This window comes from Typha latifolia, chromosome 4 (genome assembly GCF_019914945.1).
Source record: "Typha latifolia isolate L0001 chromosome 4, TyphaL0001v2, whole genome shotgun sequence".
In the NCBI taxonomy this organism is placed as follows: Eukaryota; Viridiplantae; Streptophyta; class Magnoliopsida; order Poales; family Typhaceae; genus Typha; species Typha latifolia.
This window is the reverse complement of record NC_133089.1, coordinates 1,568,519-1,590,907: the sequence shown is the minus strand read 5'-3', so window position 1 is coordinate 1,590,907 and position 22,389 is coordinate 1,568,519. Positions and strand designations below refer to the sequence as shown.

General features: G+C 37.6%; 3 protein-coding genes across 6 annotated transcripts; all 3 read right to left on the bottom strand.

Annotated features, from left to right (window-relative positions):
* Positions 1-388: 388 nt before the first annotated feature.
* Positions 389-4,688, bottom strand: LOC140785938 (BTB/POZ domain-containing protein POB1-like). Its single transcript, XM_073134057.1, has 6 exons — positions 4,224-4,688; positions 3,332-3,457; positions 2,306-2,424; positions 2,156-2,219; positions 1,550-1,829; positions 389-1,430 (listed from the first exon to the last, which is right to left on the bottom strand). The coding sequence occupies exons 1-6, from the start codon at positions 4,495-4,497 to the stop codon at positions 602-604; spliced, it is 1,692 nt and encodes a 563-aa protein (XP_072990158.1). The 5' UTR covers positions 4,498-4,688; the 3' UTR covers positions 389-601.
* Positions 4,689-4,934: 246 nt separating this feature from the next.
* On the bottom strand, positions 4,935-12,573 carry LOC140787068 (protein SUPPRESSOR OF PHYA-105 1-like). Of its 4 annotated transcripts, none has more exons than XM_073135822.1 (9): positions 11,694-12,573; positions 10,428-11,627; positions 9,498-9,655; positions 7,985-8,828; positions 7,066-7,212; positions 6,195-6,512; positions 6,038-6,097; positions 5,672-5,959; positions 4,935-5,585 (listed from the first exon to the last, which is right to left on the bottom strand). In XM_073135822.1, the coding sequence occupies exons 1-8, from the start codon at positions 11,877-11,879 to the stop codon at positions 5,768-5,770; spliced, it is 3,105 nt and encodes a 1,034-aa protein (XP_072991923.1). In that variant the 5' UTR covers positions 11,880-12,573; the 3' UTR covers positions 4,935-5,585; positions 5,672-5,767. The 4 variants fall into 4 exon arrangements, with proteins under 4 accessions (XP_072991923.1, XP_072991921.1, XP_072991922.1 ...); XM_073135820.1 differs by having other exon boundaries at positions 10,428-12,008; positions 12,310-12,572; XM_073135821.1 differs by having other exon boundaries at positions 5,656-5,959; positions 10,428-12,573.
* A 3,414-nt stretch (positions 12,574-15,987) lies between these two features.
* On the bottom strand, positions 15,988-22,359 carry LOC140787054 (mitochondrial adenine nucleotide transporter ADNT1-like). The gene is made up of 8 exons (XM_073135804.1): positions 21,890-22,359; positions 20,233-20,281; positions 18,636-18,799; positions 17,984-18,021; positions 17,546-17,658; positions 17,337-17,450; positions 16,463-16,807; positions 15,988-16,353 (listed from the first exon to the last, which is right to left on the bottom strand). The coding sequence occupies exons 1-8, from the start codon at positions 22,054-22,056 to the stop codon at positions 16,270-16,272; spliced, it is 1,074 nt and encodes a 357-aa protein (XP_072991905.1). The 5' UTR covers positions 22,057-22,359; the 3' UTR covers positions 15,988-16,269.
* Between the last annotated feature and the right edge of the window lie 30 nt (positions 22,360-22,389).

Below are 22,389 nucleotides of genomic sequence, written 5' to 3'. Positions count from 1 at the left end.
ATGAGCATGAAATCTCTTGTAAAAGAAGCAATTGGATGACAAATTTGGTTACTTTATTTAGTATCTTTAGTCTTTACTTTGTACAGGTTTATTTTGTATAGTACATCTTATATAGGCATTGTAGTAATTTTGTAAAGATAACAACAGAAACTGACCCAGAACTGCAAATGGAACAGAGTTTTATTATTATTATTATTATTATTGTAAAAATGGAACAGAAATTAAAACGCCACAAGCTTTATCCGGGCTCCACCTTCCTCGTATTCTCCTCTGTTACGTTCCTTCACCCAGGTATATAGTTTCATCTGTTCATGAAGAACCAGTGTATAGTAGCATTTAAAACATAAAATTTGCCACTATTACAAGCTAAAAAATGCAAACAAAGACCTTGAAAGGAGCATTAGATGCTACTTCTATAATCATAAAACTTTCTTGCTATCATCCAGATAGAGCATAATAACCGGAAAAAAACATCTCAAAACTAAGCATTGCACATCAGACCATATACAAGCGTGCAAGCTCTCAATACCAAGAAGCAATTAAAGCCAATAAGCACAAAACATATCAGACCACTAAGGCAACATCAATTACAGTTGAGGGCTTAATGCAACTGCGGATGTTGCGTGTTCTTAATGGTCAACTCAGCTCTCAAGTGGAGAACATCATTGATGAAGTAGAGACTGTCGTCCGCTATGAATGATGTCCAAGCAACAGCAAAAAGGTTCCTGTAGCCGACTGCCTTACCTCCTGTGAAGGTGTAGAATCCCTTATACTTGCTTGAGAACTCCCCAGATGGCCTTGTCCGGGCAGCAAATTCGTAGTCTACTGTAAAGCTGACAGAGCCCTTCTCTTGCATCCCTAGAAATAAACCAAAGCAGTGGAATGAATTTTGTTGATCTAAGTTGCAGTGAGCTGATAGGAAGAACCCTTGCCCCCCAAGATGAAATGCTTGAGAGTAGACCCGTCCTGATGGGAAAAGGTTAGCGCACTCCTCCCGCTTCAGATCCAAATAGACGACGCACTGCGGGTGGGGCGACTCGAACTCAAGCATCTTGACAGGCCGATACTTGTAGGCACGCTCTACAAACCGTCGGCTAGTTGATTCCTCCGCTGCAAGGGTACGCTGCCTGTGCGGTGTTTCGGCCTTGAAGAAGAGAGCCTCAAGGACAGACTTGGAGGCAATTTCATGGTCTAGATCATTTTGTGTGAGAACCTTCTTGAGTTTCCTGCAGGTCATGTAAGGGAACCGTACGAGACGGCAAAGACGGGACCCTAGGATCTCTCTTCGTTCCTCCACATTAGGGTAATGACGACGAGCCCACTTGAGGATGAAATCATAGACTGCATCCTCTGATGCTACTTGGAGGTTGTCACTAGAGAGAATAGCCTCAATTCCAACCACAGGAAGTTCCAGTACTCCATCCTGGGGCCTAACAAAGAAGATACTGATAATTAAAATTCACTAGCATAACAAGTACAAACCAATCTCAAGTTTTCTTTCAAGTAGAAAGTAGAAATAACTCAAAGTTTATTATAGATAACCACTTACTTCGTTAGGTCCTTAAAATTATTAGCAAGGAAGTCCTTTGCTGCATCAGTTAAGGATTGGACCGCAGAGGCCATGGAAACACTGGAAGGAAGCTCCAAATAGAGTAGAGCAGAATCCTTAGTCATAGGCAAACTCCTTAACAACTGACTACAGTGCCTCATGCAAGATGCAACCTCATATTTATCAGCAGCCATCAGCACATCCATTAGGAGAGGAGCCGAAGTGGTTAATAATTTTCCACTGTACATAAAGCTTAAGAGTTCCATCAGAGCAGCTTCCTCTGTTGCAGAAAGGAGATAAAGAAAGATTAGTTATCCCAAAGGCACCAATGTGGGAGCAGCTTCCTCTATTTCAAGAATAACATCTAGGTACTTCAATGTTGACATCCTAGGTAATACACATAAACATGCATATAAATATATAAATATGTCCACAACATGCAACTAAAGCCACCATATATAATGCACATTCAAAAACTAAAAGTATATATATACACAAATACGCATGCATATGTATATATATATATATATATATATATATATATAGAGAGAGAGAGAGAGAGAGAGAGAGAGAGAGAGCATTATCAATAAAAAAAATCCAGTTTACCAGATACATTAATTCGCAAAGTAGCATGTCGCTGGTCGGATTCCCGCATGCCATTTGAAAAAAGCTGAGTGATTAATGAAAAAGTGATCAGGAAGAGTAAGAAAAGGTAAAGAACAAGCATGTCTGTCTATTCGTGTCTTAATATCTTACCTTGTAGAAAAAGGGACTTTTTGCAGCTAATATTGCAGAACTGATATGTATAGTTTTCACCCGAACAGGAGAACAATCCATATTCCAAGAAGAATCGCTGCACTGTGAAGGCTCATCACCTAAGTCAATGGTCAAGGCAAAAATCAGAATGATCTTATCTAACAAAATAATAACAGTGCAAAAACAACAAATAGAATTATAGATTGTTATGGCAAAAGAGGAGTGCACTAGCGAGATCAAGAACCTTGATAAGCAGCTTATGGAGACAAAGGAAAAAGGGGAGATTTCCCCAAATGTGATAGTATGGTAGGAACCTGAGCTTGTTGAAGATGAGGACTAAATTAAAATTTAAGATAACCAGTATTTGTGTTTGTGGGGCTGCCGGTGTGGGAAGGAGCTACTCATTATTCGTTGCAGGCCCAAAACCGATAAAAACAACCGAAAGGTGCTAAGTAAAACTTTTGAACACTTGCTTAATAATCAACATAAAAATGAACATAGGAAGGGCCAAGCAGTAAAGAACTCCAATATGGTAATAGAAAAGGTCTGGTACAAATAGTGTGAATCAGATATCTAAGCTGATGAGTACAAAAGACAGAAGATTCATGTGATCAAGAAGTGCACAGAGATGATAAAAAAATAGTTGCAGATGTCATGAAAACACTAAATTAGGCAACCTAGAGATAACAGTAGGATAGAAATGTCAACCAGCCAGCATCAACAGCTATGAATGACAAAGCATGAAGTTGGAACCACAATTAGCTAAAATACTTGCAGGTTCACACCTTCACGGAGATGATAAGAAAAAATAGTTGCAGATGCCATGAAAGACACTGAAGTAGGCAACCTAGAGATAACAGTAGGATAGAAATGTCCACCGGTCAGCATCAAAATTATGAATGACAAAGCATGAAGTCGGAACAACGATTAGCTTAAATACTTGCATCCTTTGTCTTGCATATAATGTGAAAGGATCATACTATGCATCCATTAAAAAATTTAGCAGTTGACAAATTTGACCAGTACCTGATGGAGATTCTTCAACCATAGCTACAGCTTCCTCGTCATGATTTTCATATGCCACACCATCCTCAGTGTCAGGCTGGTTACAGTCCACAATGTGCTCTGAATTGTATACTGCAAACTCCGCAGCTACAGACAAGCAGAAAGTTACTATTGATAGGTTCAGAAATTCTATTTTATTCCACTATATAAAAGATTGTCTAAGCACATTGCAAAAACATCATGTACCATGGAAGAAAATGCATTTATAAGTACGTGAAATAGAAAACTATTGTTGATAACAAGGCGTCCTAAGTCTCTCACAAGGCCATACTGGGGGAAGTTCTGCGGGATGCTTTTATATAACTATACACCAAAACTGCCACAGAAGGCAATTAGATTTCTAAGACATCATAATTTGAGGCCAGTTTAGATCACACATAAGCAAGCTCCTGTCCCTAACAAGGGAAAAAAGATAAAGAAAAAGAATACAGCAATCCTCAAATTACTTTATAAGAATTACTATGACTATTCAGTTGTTTTTAACTCAGAAAAATTACCATTATCAATCTCACACCTAACAAATTTTATGGAGAAATGGCAATCTATATAGAATAAAATAGGAGTTTTATCCATATACACCCACTTGAGTAAAGGTCTCGAGCACACAATCAGTTGCCTGGTTCCTCCACGGCATAAACAAAAACAAATAAATAATAAAAAAGAAAGAAATAAAGAAAGGCTTTCTGGGAATTCTTGTTAGATGGAATCTACATCCCAGGCCCTCGCCAACATTCATCCGTTATTTCACAAGAATTCAAACTCAATTCACAGCACACCGCGTCAACACCAAATATAATAATTGGGGCAAAAATTAGGGCAAAACCTAAATGTCAGCAAACATCCGGGAGGATACCTTTCTCCTTCTTCATCTCCTCCCTCCGGCGCTTGCGGTGCCTGGCCCAGTCGGAGATGCCGTCGCCACCCTCGCCGTCGGACTTGCTCTCCGGCGGTCCGGCGACGATCTCGATCCGGAGGACTCGGTCGGAGAAGTTGCTCGAGTTGAAGGCGAACTCGAAATTTTGGTCGCCGCTCGCGTGGGAGAAGTCCGGATCCATCGCTCTTATGCCCTTTCCTTTCCCTTTCCCCTTCCCCTTCCCCTTCCCCTTCCCTCGATTCCCCTCTCGCATCAACTGAGGAGAAGAAACCCCTCAAAACCCTAATCCTAACCGCAACCCTAAGGAATCGAGACCGATTAGGAGAAAAGAAGACGAAGGAAGAGAAGGATTGACCAGAGAAGAAAATAAAGAGACGAAGGTGGAGAAGGATAGACCAGAGAAGAAGAGAAGAGAAGAGCGCTCGAAAATAGAACGAACGAACGAACTTACAAGTTGTACACAAATCCAACAGTCCTGCATAGGTGTTTTTTTTTTAACCCCTAAATGCCCCTGGAGTTGGAGCCTAATTCCGAGGCTAACCATTAGACGCTTCAGTTTCACTTGCAACGGAAGAAAGCTTAAGTTTCGTTTTGGGCGTCCGTTGTGATTCTAATAAAGTAGTTGGTTGCAATGCTCAGAATTTAAAGTAGAGATTCCCCTGTTTTGTTAGAGTAAAAATACAATACACGGAAACAATTTGCATTTTATTTGGGCTATATTTGCAGTTACAACCCTTGTCATATGAAGAAATCATACATATGGCACAACTCCAAACATAAGACCTACAAAAAAGAAAAAGAAAAGTTTACAAGTATCCATTCCAACTGCTCTAGTCCTTCTGTAAAGAATGATTCACATATAACAAAATCCATATCTGGATACAAAACATACAAGTATCTTCCTACAAGTACCTTCCTGTGAATAACCTGACCTGAAATGGGAAAACCCCAAAACATAATGCTGAAAACTAGTTAGATCAATAGAACACCCTAAGGGCCTTTACAAAGCCTGTACGCATTATCCAACTCTAGTATGTAACTTGGATGAATGCCCACTTTTTCATCAATCAAGTGAGCACTACCCGATCGACATGTGCAACATTGTAAGATGTGTCCAAAGATACATGCACCGTCATCCTATTAGGCGCGATATTTGATTGGTCCAGACATTCTACATTCAGGAGATCTCTTTTTCCTATAATTGTCATCAATATTGGTTCAGGTGGGAAAGAACCTCTGTATAGCACAGGGAAGGCGAAATCCCCAGTTGACATGTCGGCAAGTAAGGATGCTATTGAACCCACAGCTTGTGCAATCATAAATCCAAATCGCCATCATCACCTGGAGAAAATAATATGATCAGTAAGGATGCTGATCTCCGAGCTAGAAAGCAGTGACTAGCACAATGTACTTCAGGATCAATTCACCAGTGTAGTTCATCACGCAAGCACTCAAGCAGGCTATCTTTCCTCACGTGGGAGCTCAGAAATTATCTGTGGTGATTAGTACTTTCAGTCTCCTAACTAGACCAGCCGCAGAACTTTTATGCTGCCACTGGAGTTAGCAGCAACTACCATATCTGACTTGCCTCTCCAGCAAACACTCGTGACAAACTGGGAACCATCGTCACTAATCTCTTGCCCCGTAATTGGATCAATTGACCCAAACTTGTGGGAAGTTACTGGCATGGGGAAAGTTCTATAGTATGCATAAACCTGGGGAGGAACAGTAAAATCTCAGATTAGAAAAGACAACATCTTTCGTCAATCAAAAAGGGCAATTATGATACTTACTTCATTTGTTTCTGAACCGCATGTTATATATCCATCATAAACGGATAAACCCACAAAATTCTGCAGGATAGATAATCCAAGTTCTTGGGTAATTCAATAGTTGTAGATGCCTAAAGAGATATTCATGGATTGACACTGAAAAAAGCAAGTTACAAACCTTCTCATTAGTATGACCGCTTAAGGTCAGGCTGCAAGCGTCAGAGGATAATCCACTAGAAGTAGTTCTATTAAGATCCCAGATCTTCAAGGAGTTATCAGTTGACGCAGAAATAAGTGTTTGAGAATCTAGGAATTTCACATAGCTAACGGCCTTCCCATGTCCAGCAAGGGTACACCAAGGGATCCTTGTATTTCGCAGGTCATAACAATATATTCTGTAATCGGAAGAGCCAGCGGCCAATAAAACGGAGGAGTGTGGGGAGTACTGAACGCAGCATACATTGGCCATATTCCTGATTGTATTGATGCATTTTTCCTGACAAGAGAATATACATTAAGTAAAAGTAGAGCATGGGACTAATTGTCACCAATAAATTGGTGTTAGCTTAAAATTAAGCACAAAACAAGAAGGTACCCAAATGCTAATGTAATATTTGCTTAAAATATGGGGTATTATTAACTCATTTTCACTCATTATATGCTATTATTAACTCATTTCCACTTCATAAACCAGCATATTGGTGAAAATGGATATCTATGCCAGGACAAAGACAATAATGTCATATGTGAATTCATGCAAAAGGCACAGATTAAATGTGCCAACCAGCATTTGACCTTGCATAAGTACCAGGATAGCCTGACATAACACAAGGCATGCTAAGCTGTAGTGCACACTGTGATGCCACAATACTGTGCCAACAGGTCAGTGGAATGCCTGGTCCCAACAGTACTTACAGCCTTAATATGGCAACACAAATATCAAAACTATTTGAGTTGTCGTTTACTCATTGAAGTTTGTATTTCCATCGAGCACTTTGATATAAGAAAATGATTAGCTGCTATATGCATGACAAACATAGAAACCATGCCTCGTTAATGCTCCAGACTTTTACAGAATAGTCATCACTTCCACTGGCCAGCTTAGTAGGGTCTACTTGTGAGAAATTGACTGACCAAGCTCTTTTTGTATGCTCTCTGAACCGTATGAATCCTTGACCGGTGCTTGCATCCCATAACTGCACGCCATGACGCCAATCAGATTATATTACCTTGCAAGAAAACCTAGGCAAAAAAGAGCAATAACTATTCAAAGCAGCCTCATTTTTCTTTTCATTCATAAAAAGAAAAGCAGAGAGATAAGATGGTTTCACTCAAGGTAATTTGAAAAGGAAAAGGAAAGACTAACAATATTGTTGAAATTATAATTGGTAACAAGAAAGATAATTCTCAATCATATAGAAAAACGAAAAAGAAACAAAATAAAAAAGAGGCCATTAAAATCTAAAATATTACATTCTTCTAGTAACCAGATACACCAATGAGCAAACCTGCTGGATGCATGCCAATGACATTCAACAATTCTACACCCAAGAATTGACAAATTAAAAAAAAAAGGTTGCAATTAAACATTTATATAGAGACTTCAGATACAAGTTAATCTCAATGCAAATGCATTAAAATTGTAGTGAAATACCTACGTTCTTAGTCTTCAGTACAAGTTCTGTAACTATGTTAGTATGAAGCATGATCAAACTATGATGTACCAATTTACTCCTTGTGTAACAGTTTGCACCCATTTTCTATCAGTTGACACCCTCCAAAAAACTTACCTTCTGAAGATGTAAAATATAACATGAAAAGAAAAGGTAACTTAAGTCTGATTAGATGAAGTAACCCACCAATATTATTTAATTGTATCAAGCAAACACAATTAAAAAGAAAAAAAAAAGCTAGATATAGTATGTGAACTGTTGTACCACTTAAACTACTACTAGTAAGAATACCTACCTGAACTACACCTTCATAGTCTGTTGAGGCCAGGTAGTTCTTGATATAAGTATTCCAACAGACACAACTAAGCTTGGATCTGCTTGGCATCTCAATCAAGGGGTAATGAATATCAACACTGTCATCTAAGAGGGCACCAAACTCGAAAATCTTAATTTTCTTCGATACTCCAGCAGCAGCAAAATACTCTTCATCACGGTCAAAATTCAAAGAACAAATGACATTTGCTGAGTTAAGGGTGTCTAAATTCTTCAAGCTTCCACATACTTCAAATCTGTTGTACCGAGCATACTTGCAAATGCCCTCAAAAAAGGTTCCAAGATGGTCGGTTGACTTCATCCATGCATCATCATCATTCTCGTCTTGGTGACATCTGTCACGGATCTTCAAAACATCATTGTCTGACCGAGTTGCAGCATCAGCTTCAGAGATCTCAATTTTGGATCTCATGGAGAAATAAGCATTTTCAAGTTGTTCAATATTCCTCATCAACTTCTCCTCATATATGCTTGAACTGTACAACCTTGGCAGTATCATTGTTTCAGCAGATTCCTTCTGATGGTAAAAATCCAGAAGGCTGCTGAAATTTGCCGGTAGATCTCTGTGATCTAATTGAAGCCCAGCTCTTGATGACTGCCTTTTCTCAACCTCCAAAATATCTGCTTGTATGTGTCCAAGATCTGCTCCTAATCTATCAGCCTTATTTTCTTTATGTTCTTTCACTGATAGGAGGAAATACAGTAACAACTCTGCTTCTGCATCCTCTTTATCAATTGAGATTGGTGACTGATCTAACAGAGACAAATCTTGACCTTCAATTAACAGATCAGATAGGAGAATATCCCTGATAGAAAGAAAGGAGAACAATTCATTGCCTATATTATGACCCTAATTTTTAAAAAGTTTTAATAATTGAATGCTAAAGATAAGCTCTTCTTTTCATAAGATCAGGATTCCTACATAAAAGTTTACCAAAAATAACCACATGATTTTACAACTTTGTTGTACAACAGCATTCATATCAGAAATTTGATTGGTGGAATCTGACCAGAGGAATGAACTACAAGAAGAGAAAGCTCAAGAAAGTAATAAGGTTTGTCTAGCATATAAAAGACACAAAATCCTCCAAGTTACAAAGTCAGATTATTATTTCTGCCACAAATAACAGTATAATATACAATGACAAACTATTGTGCTGTAATAAACTGTTTCTCCTAAGGTTTCAGGCTGAGAAACGTTCAGGTGTATTCCTGGTGTATGAATTAGCTTATATAAACATTTCTTCAGAAATAGTATGCAAGGTTATATTGTTCAACTCTCCCATCATAGAAACCATTTAAAATAAATAACTTGCCAGAACCTGATTAGATATCAAAACCAAGAGTACCAGCAGAAACTAAGGATTAGCAAGTTTTCAGCCTTCCTTACTCAAGTCAAGAAAGGAAGCCGATTTGAAATATGGATATATTAAACAAATTTATGGACATCAAAAAGAAAGTAAGCATATACTAACTTTGCCTTTGGCCGAGAAGAAAATTCAGGATGTAGCAACCAAAGACAAAACCCAGCTTCTTTAGGATTACCAGCAAGAAAATGTGCAGGAAATTTGCGATAGCAAAGATCCGACATCGCAGCAGTATGTTCTTCCCATGATTCAAAATAGCAAAATAGCTGGAAAGTGAAAACAGAAGTCAGTTCTGCTACTATCCCCTGTCAGCTTGAATGTAAGTTCTTGATATATACATGCCTTCAAAAAGATTCTGACTTTGGGTGGTGATCAAAAGAATAGCTAATGGGTGAATGAGTGAGTATGATATGAGTGCAGATTTTCAGATAATATGTCAACCTCCTTAGGAACTTACTTCAGAATTCAACGCAACATTCAGATGGCCTTAAAACTAGAAAAAGCAAGCCAAGCATTTCAGTGATTCTTAAACTATGCCTGCATTTCGAACTAAATGAAGTAATGAACTGCACCAGCCAATCCAAAAGGCATGCCTCTGCTAACCCATGCCATTGATCTTTGATCACACATTTCATATCTAGCTTGGATGCTAGAAATTCTTTCATGCTAAATATTTATTTATCATATTTCACCTTTTGACAGTTCATTTCATAATAACTTGATGAACAAGAAAGCAACCCTCAAAAGTTTTGATAAAAATGAAAGACAGCGAGTTCTCATGTAAAACGAATCAAACAGGGGCATTTACAAGTAAAATATAAGCGTGAAAGTCACATGATCTAATTGTTGTACGATATGACATACAATGCAAATCTCAAGTTAAATGATGCACCTAAGATCAAATCAAGTCATGCAAGGATACAATATCCCACCACCCATACATGTTTTTCTTCTTGAAATGCCTAATATACGGTGATCTGAAACCAAAGTTAATATATCTACATCACCAAGATTCCAAAAAGAATCATTTTTTTCTACCTCAAAGAGAAGGACCCCCAGATTGTAGATATTTGAAGAGAAAAAGGATATACTCTCATTCAGCTCCTCTGTCCTAGAATACCACCTTTCCTCCAACTTCTGACATTCAGATAGTGAATGCTGGCCACTGGAATTAGATGAACTTGAACCACAAGAAATATTTTGATTGTCATATGGTTCACCCAGTTTCGATTGTTTCCTGAAATCACACCTAGAATTTATAAATTTCAAAGAAATGTCATCTTGTTCACCTTGACCATCCTCTTTCAAATCACCCTTAAATGGATGTAGGTGATGACGTGTAGCGATATAGCCGTGCTTGCCAACATTCTGGTGCTTCAGTGCCAAAATGGAATTGGAGTATTTACTCTCGTCCAAGTACCTTTTCCTATTTAAATGTTCGTCCATTAAGTGGACATCTGTTTTGGTTGAGACAGATGACTCTTGATGTACAAAAGAACCAGTATATTTAACTTCATTAGAAGGCAAGAGTTTAAAATATGATGGTTGCAACTGTTTTAGAGCAAATCCTTGGGAATGGAAGATGTCTACAAGCTCCAGGATCTGCTTAAATATATGCAGGTTGTCAACCTTGCTTATCCTTTGGCGTCTGGGCTTAAGATAATCCCTCAGGCTAATTACACCATGATGGGAATCCAAGACACCACAGCCACTGCCGCCACCAAAGAGATGTTTCCTATCTTCCTTTGCAAAGCTTCTATGCAAATTAGAAGTCATCTCCACAATGGCATTAGGCCTTTCAATAGAGTGTCCTCGGGTACCCATTTCTTGCACACAGGTGACTCCTTTACCCTTCAATGTACTCTTGGACACATTTTCTGGAAAGCCAGAGGTAACCTTTATCGGAATTCCGTCAGCATGGGCATCACTTCCGGGCAGTTGCACACTCGGGTACAGACACATGGATGGAGGAGGGTCCTCCTTATGAGCCACGACAAGAGGAAGCACATTGTTTGCATCCTCCCGTTGCCCCACCATAAAGGTGTCTCTGGGTGAGGCATCTCTCATCCTCCCGGCCATCCTTGTAAAATTATTCCATCGGCCTCTCCTGTCAATCGGCTTCTCTTCACTGCCAGAACCACCACCAACCGATGGGTCAGGACCCTTGTAATTCTTTAATGTCAGCTCCTCCACCATTACTCCAGGATTGCTTGAAGAGCCAAGGTTGGTACAAACTGGCTGAGATGCAGAATTTGGATTCACATCTTGATTAATATTCCTCACATCTAAGGTTTCCAGAAATACCTCAGGCGACTGAAGAAAAGGGAAATGCTCAGCCCACTCAGCATCTTGGGAGACAACCGGAGCAGTTGTTTCCACGATATTGCAGCTACTCGATTGTTGTGGCGGTTCGTCAATCACTTTGTTTTTCATGTGAGGAGCTTCTGTTGATCTCTCAACAGTCTCATTTACTTCAACTGTCTCTTCCATGTGATTGTACAGAGTTATTCAATCACTAAACATCAATCCAACTACGGTAGTCAAACAAATTACGGAAATATCAAAAAGATCCATCTTTGAACAGGCCAGAAACTCAAATCCAGAGATTCCTGAGCAACTCTGTTCATAAAGCAAACAAAAGAGATCGGAAATAGCAGCGGACATTAAATTAAGACAATTCCTAAGCAGTTGAAACAATGGAAAATAAAAACAAACAGAAATATAAATAAGCTGGTCAAAGGTTTCTAGCACCCATCAAACGAAATCACAAACAAATAAAAAAAAAAGCAATATCTCAGCCGCACCATTGCCTGTGCAACCCAAGAGAAAAACCAATTGGCTAATCAAAAGAAATCAAGCAACAATCATCGAGTACGAACGATAGTAACTAAATAAAGCAAAAGGAAAGCTGGAAACAAACCGCCCTATTCAACCAATCCAAACTCGAAGAGATCCGCACGAGAGTAAATTTCACGAAAAGCACCACAAATCCCATCGCTCTATGAAGCCGACCACCAACTCAGCCATCAAAACTAGCTATAAAGAGACCCCGAGAAACCAAAAGCCAGGAGCCCTAAAATTTCCCGAAATGGAAAGTAACCGAGGTTTTACCTCTCCCTCCCTCCCTCTCTCTCTCTCTCTCTCTCTCTCTCTCTCTCTCTCGGCTGCTTTGAGATGGAGCAGGAAAAGTAACGATCAATTTAACTCGCTGACGATGACATCCTAAATCCTTTATGACCCCCAATTCCCCAAACCATCCTGCTAGAATTTTTTGGAATAATTACAGAATAATGAAAGCATATACTTACAGAATAATTTTCATACTAATTTTATTATACTTATTTTTTTAATTTATATTAAAAATTTATACCGATTTAAACTGTTATAATATTTAGTTGTAAACTAATATAATTATATAATTATTATACTTAATGCGATATAAGAAGAGGAGTGACAAGGAGAAAAAAAAGAGAGTGAAATTGATGCCACTTAATTGAACTGGTTTTCTAAAAATAAAATAGTAATTAGTAAATATAAAAAGAGTGAGAAATATATATTAATAAACTAGTACTTAGATAAATTATTACTTAGTTATTATACTAGTACAATGAGATTTATATTAAAATAAGTTCAGTTACTCTATTTCGAATTAAATAATAATAATAATAATTTACTCGTTTATAATTCGGACACGACTAATGACTCAAACAATATTACAACCTCTTTCGAGGGTTTTAGTATAAAAGTTATAGAAAGATGTGTCAATAGTCACTTAGTATATTAACATTTCTGAAAAGGAGGGGTTTAAAATAAAATTTAGTATTAAATTTATAAGATTTAGGGAGGCTCCCGGACACGTGTGGCTGACCCATTGGGCAGCGTGGGTTGGTGTCCGGGCTCCACGCACAATGAGCAGAGACAGAATAAAGTTATCCACGAATTTATCCTAATTAAGCTAAACCGGTGACGTGGCGTACTTTTGGACACTCATTTTTAATGCTAATTAAAAAGGACCAGGCTCCAAAGAGCCAACGCGGGGAACCGTAGGATTCCGATCAACCGGCTGGGATGAGGAGGATAAGATACTAAGCCGACAACCTGGTTTTAACTTAATAGGGATAATCATTTTCTATCAATGACCCTTTTACATAATAACCCCTAAAATTTTATTTTTTGTACATCATGACTTACAAAGAATCATATGATATATTTTTTTAATAATTTAAGAATTATTATGTATCGAAAAACGTTTAATGAGTTATTATGAAAAAAGAGTAATAGTTCAGATATGAAAAATAAATTATCCCTAATTTCTATATTCAAACATCTAGAGTCCATGCAGCTTATTTTTGTCGGCCATTTCAAAAAAATTTAGGCAAACAATTGTTGGCTTTGAGTTAGGAGACTTCTAACTTAATTCAGTAATCACATTTTTGTTTATTTTATATCTAACCAAGTTTATTTGAGACTAAAAAATGAAATTAACTAGTTCAGTGCTCGGTCTCAAATAAAACAAGACCTCGGAAACTAATGAAATTAGATAACAATCCTACCTACAAAATCTCATTAACTAGGTATTAAATAGGAAAGTTTTATATCAAAGAAATACACAAATTAAATATACAATAGAAGATGATTTCTATATCCCGATAAAATCTAACAATATTTAGAAAAGCTTCAGATCTACTTAAGATCTATCCATCCAAATCATGATTGCGGCGAGATCCAAATATTCGGAGATGTAGCGAGATTAAGCGATCACATACGTTCCAAATCGAAGGTGGGTCTCGGGAGAGGAGAGCTCTCCGATCTAAGGTGGGATAAAACCCGAGAAAGCATAAGCAGGGAGTTGGATAAAGATGAGTTAAGAGAGATGGTTAGGAGGATAGAGAAAGGTTCAATCGTACATTGGACTCGCTGCACCGAAGAGCTGGGTGGCCCAATCACACCTAATCCCATTTAAGTCTATTTTAATCTAGCATTATGCTACATGGACAAAGATAAAAGAGAGTAATCACACATACTCTAACCCTGGTAGTTTACTGGGTCTGGTTGCTGTGAGGTTACTACGATATTAGATCATAATTCAATAGGTATAAGTGTAATTAACTAAGGAGCCATTTGGCCGCATGCATCGAGAAAAACTACATCTATACTTACAAGGTATAATATAAAAATCAGTTTTATCCCTTTAATTGGGTGAATGTCCAAACACATTCTCTAAGTTATAAAATTGTTGTTTACATTAACTACTTATTTAAAAATATAGGTATTATATTTAAAACACATAAAATCATAATAAGTCCTAAATTTCTAATCTTGAACCGCCATTTTTAAGTCATATCCCATCCTACCAAAAGATACTTTTGATATTTTAGAAATTACCTTTAATGTTTTTAACATAATAATTATTGAATAATATTATTTTATTTGAAAATGATTGAATTTAGTTAACTTAAGGTGTCATATAAAAATTATACAGAAAAAAAGGGCACAGGTAATAAAACAACGATGTGTTAAACTAAATACCATATTATTAGAAAATTAATTTTCCCTTAATAGAAAAGCATAAAGTGATTTGGAAGGGAAAAAAAAAAAAAACTCTTTATTAAAACCACCGAACTTTTTAAATTTCCTGCTGTGATAAGATAGAGAGAGACGGACCGTGAAACGAGACGCTAAGGGTGGCAGAGTGGTAGGGGTAATAGGGCCAAGGAGGCCAAGGAAGCCGAGGAGACACGCACGTGTTAGAGAGGATGGTAGGCGAATGACACAGCGTCGACGCGCCACGTCAAGCGCCCCGACACTGACAAGAAGGGACACGTGTCCGCGAGGTGCACAGGTGGAAGGCGGTCTTTTCTTCGTGCAAAGAAATAGTACGGCAATTGCCAGGTCTTCCACTGCTACTCGTGCATTAGTCCTGTATCTTGAGTTGCAAATTACAAGTCATGGTTTTGAATCATGAACTCGAAAGCGGTTTTAACCTGAAGCCGAACAATCTGGACACTTAGGACTGCAGAAGAAGAAAACGATGAATCGAATTCAAAAGATTCAAGATTTATGAGCTCACTTAGATGGCAGTGCAAACGAGCTTGAAAAGAGAGAGGAGGAATAGTTCTTGGACTGGAGAAGAAGAGAACTATAATTTTAACTCCAATAGTTAAAGGTTGATGGGTGAGTTTTAGAGCAGGCAGATAATAGTGTAGAAAAGCTGGAAAGAAGACGGCATAGTTATGAGATATATTTCACATACTACATCAATGATTGCAAGGCTGAGAATAAGAACAGCTTAGATGATTGCAAGGTCAAAAAAGTATGAGAACCAAACAACAAGCAAAAGAACCTAATCAAATGAGTTCAACTGAGAATCAAACAACACGCAAATGCAATATATGGTAAAGCTTTGAAAATAAGTTGTATGCATATATGAGAATTAGAAAGAAAAAGAAAAGAAATTAAGAGCTTGCCAATCTTCTTCTATATCAGTTTTCCATGAATTAAAAGGAAAAAAGAAAGGTAAAGTAACCCATGTTTTTTCTTAAATTAAATGAAAGCTAAACCCCGCAGCTATGAAACAAATATAGAACCGAGTAGCAAATGGTAAATAACTTGCATGAATTAATCTTTGATATAATATCCATTAAATGGATTACACAAAAGATAACACAAATTCTCCTCCCTGCCTTACAGCCAATTTATTACTCCACAAGCTAAGGTGGAAAGCAAGTATATTCAGATGAAGATATAGTGATAGTTGAATATATAAACAAGGGCTGGGAAGACTTATGCTGAACAGAATTCTTACCTCATACACTGGCCCACCTACAAAATTAGCAGCTGAACCCCCTACAAACTAGCAATTGGATTCATATCCTTTTATTCAGTCTGATATTCTCATCTCTACTCCAAGAATATCCTTCACTACCTCATATGACACAAATGCAATAGCAATGGATGGCACCACCTGAAAAGGCTAAGAGTTAGAGAGTTGTACTTCTGACAAAAACAGAGTGCAAGTACTTGGCAACATCAGGAATCTCCTCATGACCAATAACTAAGAGTCTGTCAATTACCTTCACAGAATTTGGAACAAGGCCCTTGTATAATGCTCCAAAACCTTCATGACGCACTGTTTTTCTAAATGCATCAACCATTCCAGTGTACTCCAGTGGCTCTTTGCTTCTCCCTGCTGCAGTAACAATGGAGGCAGCATCCTTCCAACCAACCATCTGCATTCTTCTCCGTATGACATCAAGAGGATAGGCAACAGTCTGCCCAACAGTTCCAGCAGCGGCTCCACATGCAAGCCTAGTTGTGACGCTCAACTCAGAGTTCTCAACAAAACCAAATGGATTGGATTTGATTAACCAATCTTTTAAAGATTCATAGACAGCAAAGTTGAGGCCAACATATGGAATCTGCAATTAGAAAGAAAATGTAAACTACGCAGCAGGCAAAGTAGAAGTAGATGAGCACAAATAATTATGATTTGTCTATTGAACCTCCAGATAGAGGTCATTTATATGGCATTCTGTTTATAGATCTTAGTGAAGGCTCTTCAGTAAGAAAAGGGTCTTCCCTTTTAGAGAGCTTAGTTAATAAGCTCAATATCCATAAATTGTCATTTTCCAGATCACGTTGTCTTGCCTATGTAGTCATATATTTTCTTCTGAGGAAATAAACAGACTACCCTGAATCTTTCGATATTCTTGGGTTCATGTTGAATACAGACGACCTAATGCCAGATAATAATGATGAGCAAAATGTTTCTACAAGTACAGGTGAAAAAATGAATAGGACCATAGGACTCTTTACTGGAGAATATTGCATATGAAGAAATCTGTTGTTAAGTACTGTGGGACATGGTATAAAGGTATGCAAGATAGGATCATTATTTCATTGATTGCAAATACAGATTGTCGCATGCAATCGCATCAAACAACTCACCACTCCTATAACAGATGGAAGCCAGCCTTTATAAAGAGCACGAAAGCCTTCCTCACGGTAGACTGTGCCTAATGCGTGAAACATTCCTCGATACTGGTAGGGGGATTTTTCAGTCTGTGCAGGTGTAAAAAGAAATGGTTAACAGAAGAAAATATAATATACATACATATGTTGTGATGCCTCATTCCAAATTAACACGAAAAAAGAACCTGGACAGTGATCCTTCCTCGAACCATGTCCATAGGGTAAGTAGCAGACATAGCTATAATTCCAGCACATGCTCCAGCTCCGAGGCGCAATACTGGACTAAGTTGAGCATCTTCTGCAGAAATTTGTAAAGAACGACTAAAGAAGTCATGTAAGATGACAACGAAAGTCCAAGTAAAATACTAAAATTTTGCGTCTGTAATGAACTCAAACTTATCCTCAATATCATGTATTCGTGAATCAGTGCTTACTATGCACTTATAATGGTGAAATGAATTTGTGGTTTGCATAAGTTAACAGATAAGGCAAACACACAAGAGAAATTTTCTGATTGGCATGCAACTAGGCAATATAAGTGTATATAATGGATAAATCAAAGGAACACAGATAACAGTAGGGCCATTCTTTCTGTTTGAAGAAAAGGAGAAGAATGGCCATACCATTGCCAGATTGCCTCCGATAAAGCCACAATATTCCGCTGTTACAAGTATCAAGATATTAGTAAACAGGAACAAAAAAATATGTTCATTGGACAGTCATTACGTAATTCTAAAGAATTTGAGAAGTGATTTGAACAGAATATGTACCAAGAGTGAATCTGATAAATGACCACACTTTCAGGAAACTAAATACAACATGTATGGTCAGAAAATGCACAGAAATCTATTACAGCATACTAATAAAGATTTACAAGCATAAGAATCAGTCTATATCTTCATATTATCCTCGTGAAAATTATAATTCCTTCACTAGGAGGTAAGACACCTCAAATTATGTGCTGACAATTTGTGCATGATTTCTTTTCAATAATAATCATCACTAGAAGAACAAAGATAATACGGAACACACCTAAGGACATAATTTCTCTTCCAAAACAATGTTAGGCACATCTTGACTGTCCTTGAGTAGTTGAGCATATAGTTCCTTTACTCTTTATCATATGCAAGCTAGAAAAGAAACAATCCTAAAATCTTATATAGCTATGAATAATTGAAGGACTTCTAACATGTTGGGTCTGTTGAAAACTTGAACTATGTATTAATTTTATGAAACTGGTAGTTGAGCTAGTCAAAGTGTCAAACTGTAACCTACCTGCATGCTTGCTCATAACTGAAGAACTTGCAAGCAGAATTAGGAACAATCCTTGCACAATTAGTGCCATTGCCCTTGAAAAGGCCACGGAATCCCTCAGTTCTCCATATATATTTAAGGCCTTGAATCGTTCCATTATACTTGATATTGTGGGGATTTTGAACCTGCAGCATAAATTTTGTGAATCATGCCACCTGTAAGAAGAATTGGCTACATAGGAAATAAACTCTATTCACATATTGGTGTTGCAATTATGACTCATGTCGCGGAGAACCCGAATGGAATATTTATAGGGTATGATCTCCATTCAGATCTAGCAATACTGAGGCACAAAATAATTTCAAATTTAAAAAAAAAAACTATATATTGCAGGAACAGACAAAAAATTATAGCCAATGTCCCTAAAATGGTAAAAAGTAAGACAAAATGTGATTTAATATACCTAGCAAACAAGTAACAGACTCTTTATACCTGCATGGTCATCCCAATAACTAGTCTATAATTCTATATAGTAATTATGATAAATCATAGTAAAACCAGTAAGATCACATAGGACTAGAATAACCCAGCTGACACTAAATCCTAGCTACATGGGAATCAGTCTATCAGAGCAGCAATGAATCCTGCAAATGTCATAATACTGGCAAATTCTGTTTATAGTACCACATGCTCCATTTCATCTGGCAGTAGAGGAATGATAGCACCACACCCCACCATGAAGCTATATATCAAGTCAATTTTATCAAGATTGTGCATCACTTCTTAATGCTTATTTTAGCCATGGAAATAAGGTATTCACAGGATAATTTCTAAAGCAATGACACCATAAAAGTTACCAAGAGATAGGATTCTCGGAAAGAAAGAAGTTGTATCATCAGAAACAGAAACTACCAATCCTAGATATGAAGCTAACATAATCCATCATATAGATGATCCAAGCAATTCCATCATAGATTGTCCTACATCATTTATAACCCTTTAAAGAAAGAGGGGGAAAAATGAAAGGTTACAGAGCTTGATAAATTCAACTAAGGTGAGATGTCAAAATAGAATTAGCTAGATTTGGTGGTGGCATTTAATGCTAGAAGAAAGTGAGAATAGTTTTACATGATAAGATATAAAGAAGAGAAAAAAAAAGGCAGAAGGAAAATTTTAATGATGTACCAAGAGTACTCTTTGACATGACTAGAAAGGTATGGGAGAAGCTTGTGTTTAGCTCTTGTTAATCATGGATAAGTAGGACAAAAGCAAACAGGTACATCATCTCTCACCCAAAGTTGATTGTGAAGACTAACACCTCAAAATCAGCAACTAAACAAAAAGGTGGTGTCTAGACAGATTCTTTTTGTCAAAAAGCAACATATGCCACTGAAAAAACATCATCCTTAAAAATACCCAACAAATGACCTCTTTGTTGTGCTCAAACAAAGAATAATATACTAAGTTACATATGTAAAGATGAAAACTATAACACGCTCAAACAAAGAATCTCTAACAAGATTTGAAAGTCAAAAGGCAGGAGGCAACCACCTGTCAATCTGGACATTCTAAACAGTCAAAACCGCAACAAGGAAAATACTTGGACAACGCAATTTACCTGGAGAAGAATTTTCAACCGTTCAAGTGGAGCAACAGCAGTACGTGATCTGCATTTAAAAGAAAATGTAGCATAAAATCTATTATATGCCAAAGGTGGAGATTTGCTGAAACTTATTATATGCCAAAGGGTGGAGATTTACAAAAGTTAGGACACAATGTTGATGTATAGCATATTAACATTTTTACCACAACAGTCGCAAAGAGAAAATAGAAGAAAGTATGTGTTTAGGGTTCCTATGGACCTGAGAACTCAATATACTAAAATATCTTACTAAACTAACAAGGTGCCATAAATCTCACCATAGATTTATTATTCAACAATTTATCAATATTAAACATCACAATTCAACATAGATTACCATTAACGTGCACATGTACTATAAGTTGAGTGATTATTCAGCTAAAAATCCATTCGGCACCAGAAAATGCAGAAAATTTCTGGTTACAATATCTTTCTTATGCAAACCAAATGCACTGTCTATAATTCATGTCCACACCATCCATAAACTTCAATCATATTAGTTGTGCATATAAATACACAACGTAATCTTCAAAAGTATGGTTTTCACATATACAACAACCTTATGTGTAATCCAAGTTTTAACGAGGAATAAGAAACGACTGCTTTTTACAAATAATAATAATAATAATAATAATAATAATAATAATAATAATAATAATAATAATAATAAGAAAATAAGAACCCTATACACTAATGGAAGGTCCACGTGATCTTTCATGTAATCATCTTACTTTATTAGAGAAAAGTTAAACATGACCTCCTTCAACAATCATTTATTACTAGATGTTTGGCAGGTGATTAGAAAGAATGGCGAATGACCAATTACAAGTTTAATCATCTCATAGAATGAAAAGTGCATAAAGCCATCTTTACTCTTCTCCCAGCCTTTTTCTCTAAGGCAACCTCTCTTGCAGGGAATTTAAGTTTTTGTCCACCACCTTAAAAGGTCCCACGCTGAACAAATTGTCATAGACAATGCACGCTTCAGAAAAATATTTTTAAAATCTTAAACCCCCACCATAATAAACGTGCTCGCACCAGAGCACCAGATATACCATTAAACAGCCAATTGATCTCGTTATCAATTTTCACAAGTCAGGTGCAACTATCACTCAACCCAAATATAATATATTCAGGCCCGACCTAACAACACAGCCATGACAAACCAAACTACTCCCGCAAACACCAATGACTTCTATAATTGGAAAAGTGACTAAACGGACCATATGACATCAGGAAACAGAAATCTAACCAAACATCTAGTTATTATATCACCGCACTAACATTTCTTAAATGACGCGTCGGTTGGTCAGGTTTCAACTATAAAGGAATAAGGATTGAGAATCGCGGCAAAAAGAGAGAGCAAATCAGAACGAACACAATTAAACTATTCATCCTAAGATATAAATAACTGGCTCAAGATCAAAAAAGATCAAAATTGATCACAGATGATCACCAAAAGAGAAAGCACTCAACTTCTCACACGACTTAAATTTGTTCACATAACTTATGTTCCAAGAGATATGTATCGAAACAAACAGTATCAAACTATTCATCGAAATATGATCCACAGGAGAAAAAAGATAAATCGAGAGAAGATCAAGCGAGGGAAGGAGAGATCTCAAGAACTCACACACCACCGGCGATGCCGCCGGCTGCGAGGGACTTGCAGACGGTGAGGACGGCGTGCCCGGGGGCCCTGACGCCCTCCCTCGCGAGCTTCGCCTCCTCCGCCAGGTTAACGATCGTCGTCACCGCCGACTCCCCGGTGCTCTTACCGACCACGTCCTCCGACGCCATTGAAACCCTCAAGAACGCCCCCGGGAGTCACAGCCGGAAGAAGCGATCAGAGCAGAGCGCAGGAAGCAGGGTGGATCGGAGGGAAGGGTAATATTAGGTCAAAATAGTTTCCATCTTCGGAAGTCTCCTCTCTTCTCTGGCGGCGGCGAGGGAGAGAGAAGAGAAGAGAGAGAAATAAGAGTGGTTTCAGTGAAGGTACTCCATTTTCCTTTCTTTCTTTCTTTCTTTTTGAAAAATAAAATAGAGTAGCAACTAGCGAGAGAGAGAGAGAGAGGTGTGCGAAAGAGTGCGAGGGATTCCGGTGTGATCTCTTGTGGTAATTAATTAGATATG

What these genes read in the sequence shown, in the direction of transcription:
- LOC140787054 (XM_073135804.1), bottom strand. Translation starts at nt 22,056, where the DNA reads ATGGCGTCGGAGGACGTGGTCGGTAAGAGCACCGGGGAGTCGGCGGTG. An exon ending in GAGGAAGGATCACTGTCCAG is followed by an intron (nt 17,451 to 17,545) that starts GTTCTTTTTTCG and finishes ACACCTGCACAG; the next exon opens with ACTGAAAAATCCCCCTACCA. An exon ending in TTCCATCTGTTATAGGAGTG is followed by an intron (nt 16,808 to 17,336) that starts GTGAGTTGTTTG and finishes TTCTAATTGCAG; the next exon opens with ATTCCATATGTTGGCCTCAA.
- LOC140787068 (XM_073135821.1), bottom strand. Translation starts at nt 11,879, where the DNA reads ATGGAAGAGACAGTTGAAGTAAATGAGACTGTTGAGAGATCAACAGAA. An exon ending in TCTTCTCGGCCAAAGGCAAA is followed by an intron (nt 8,829 to 9,497) that starts GTTAGTATATGC and finishes TCTTTCTATCAG; the next exon opens with GGATATTCTCCTATCTGATC. An exon ending in GCGGTTCAGAAACAAATGAA is followed by an intron (nt 5,960 to 6,037) that starts GTAAGTATCATA and finishes GTTCCTCCCCAG; the next exon opens with GTTTATGCATACTATAGAAC.
- LOC140785938 (XM_073134057.1), bottom strand. Translation starts at nt 4,497, where the DNA reads ATGCGAGAGGGGAATCGAGGGAAGGGGAAGGGGAAGGGGAAGGGGAAA. An exon ending in TTTGCGAATTAATGTATCTG is followed by an intron (nt 1,830 to 2,155) that starts GTAAACTGGATT and finishes TTTCTGCAACAG; the next exon opens with AGGAAGCTGCTCTGATGGAA. An exon ending in AATTTTAAGGACCTAACGAA is followed by an intron (nt 1,431 to 1,549) that starts GTAAGTGGTTAT and finishes CTTCTTTGTTAG; the next exon opens with GCCCCAGGATGGAGTACTGG.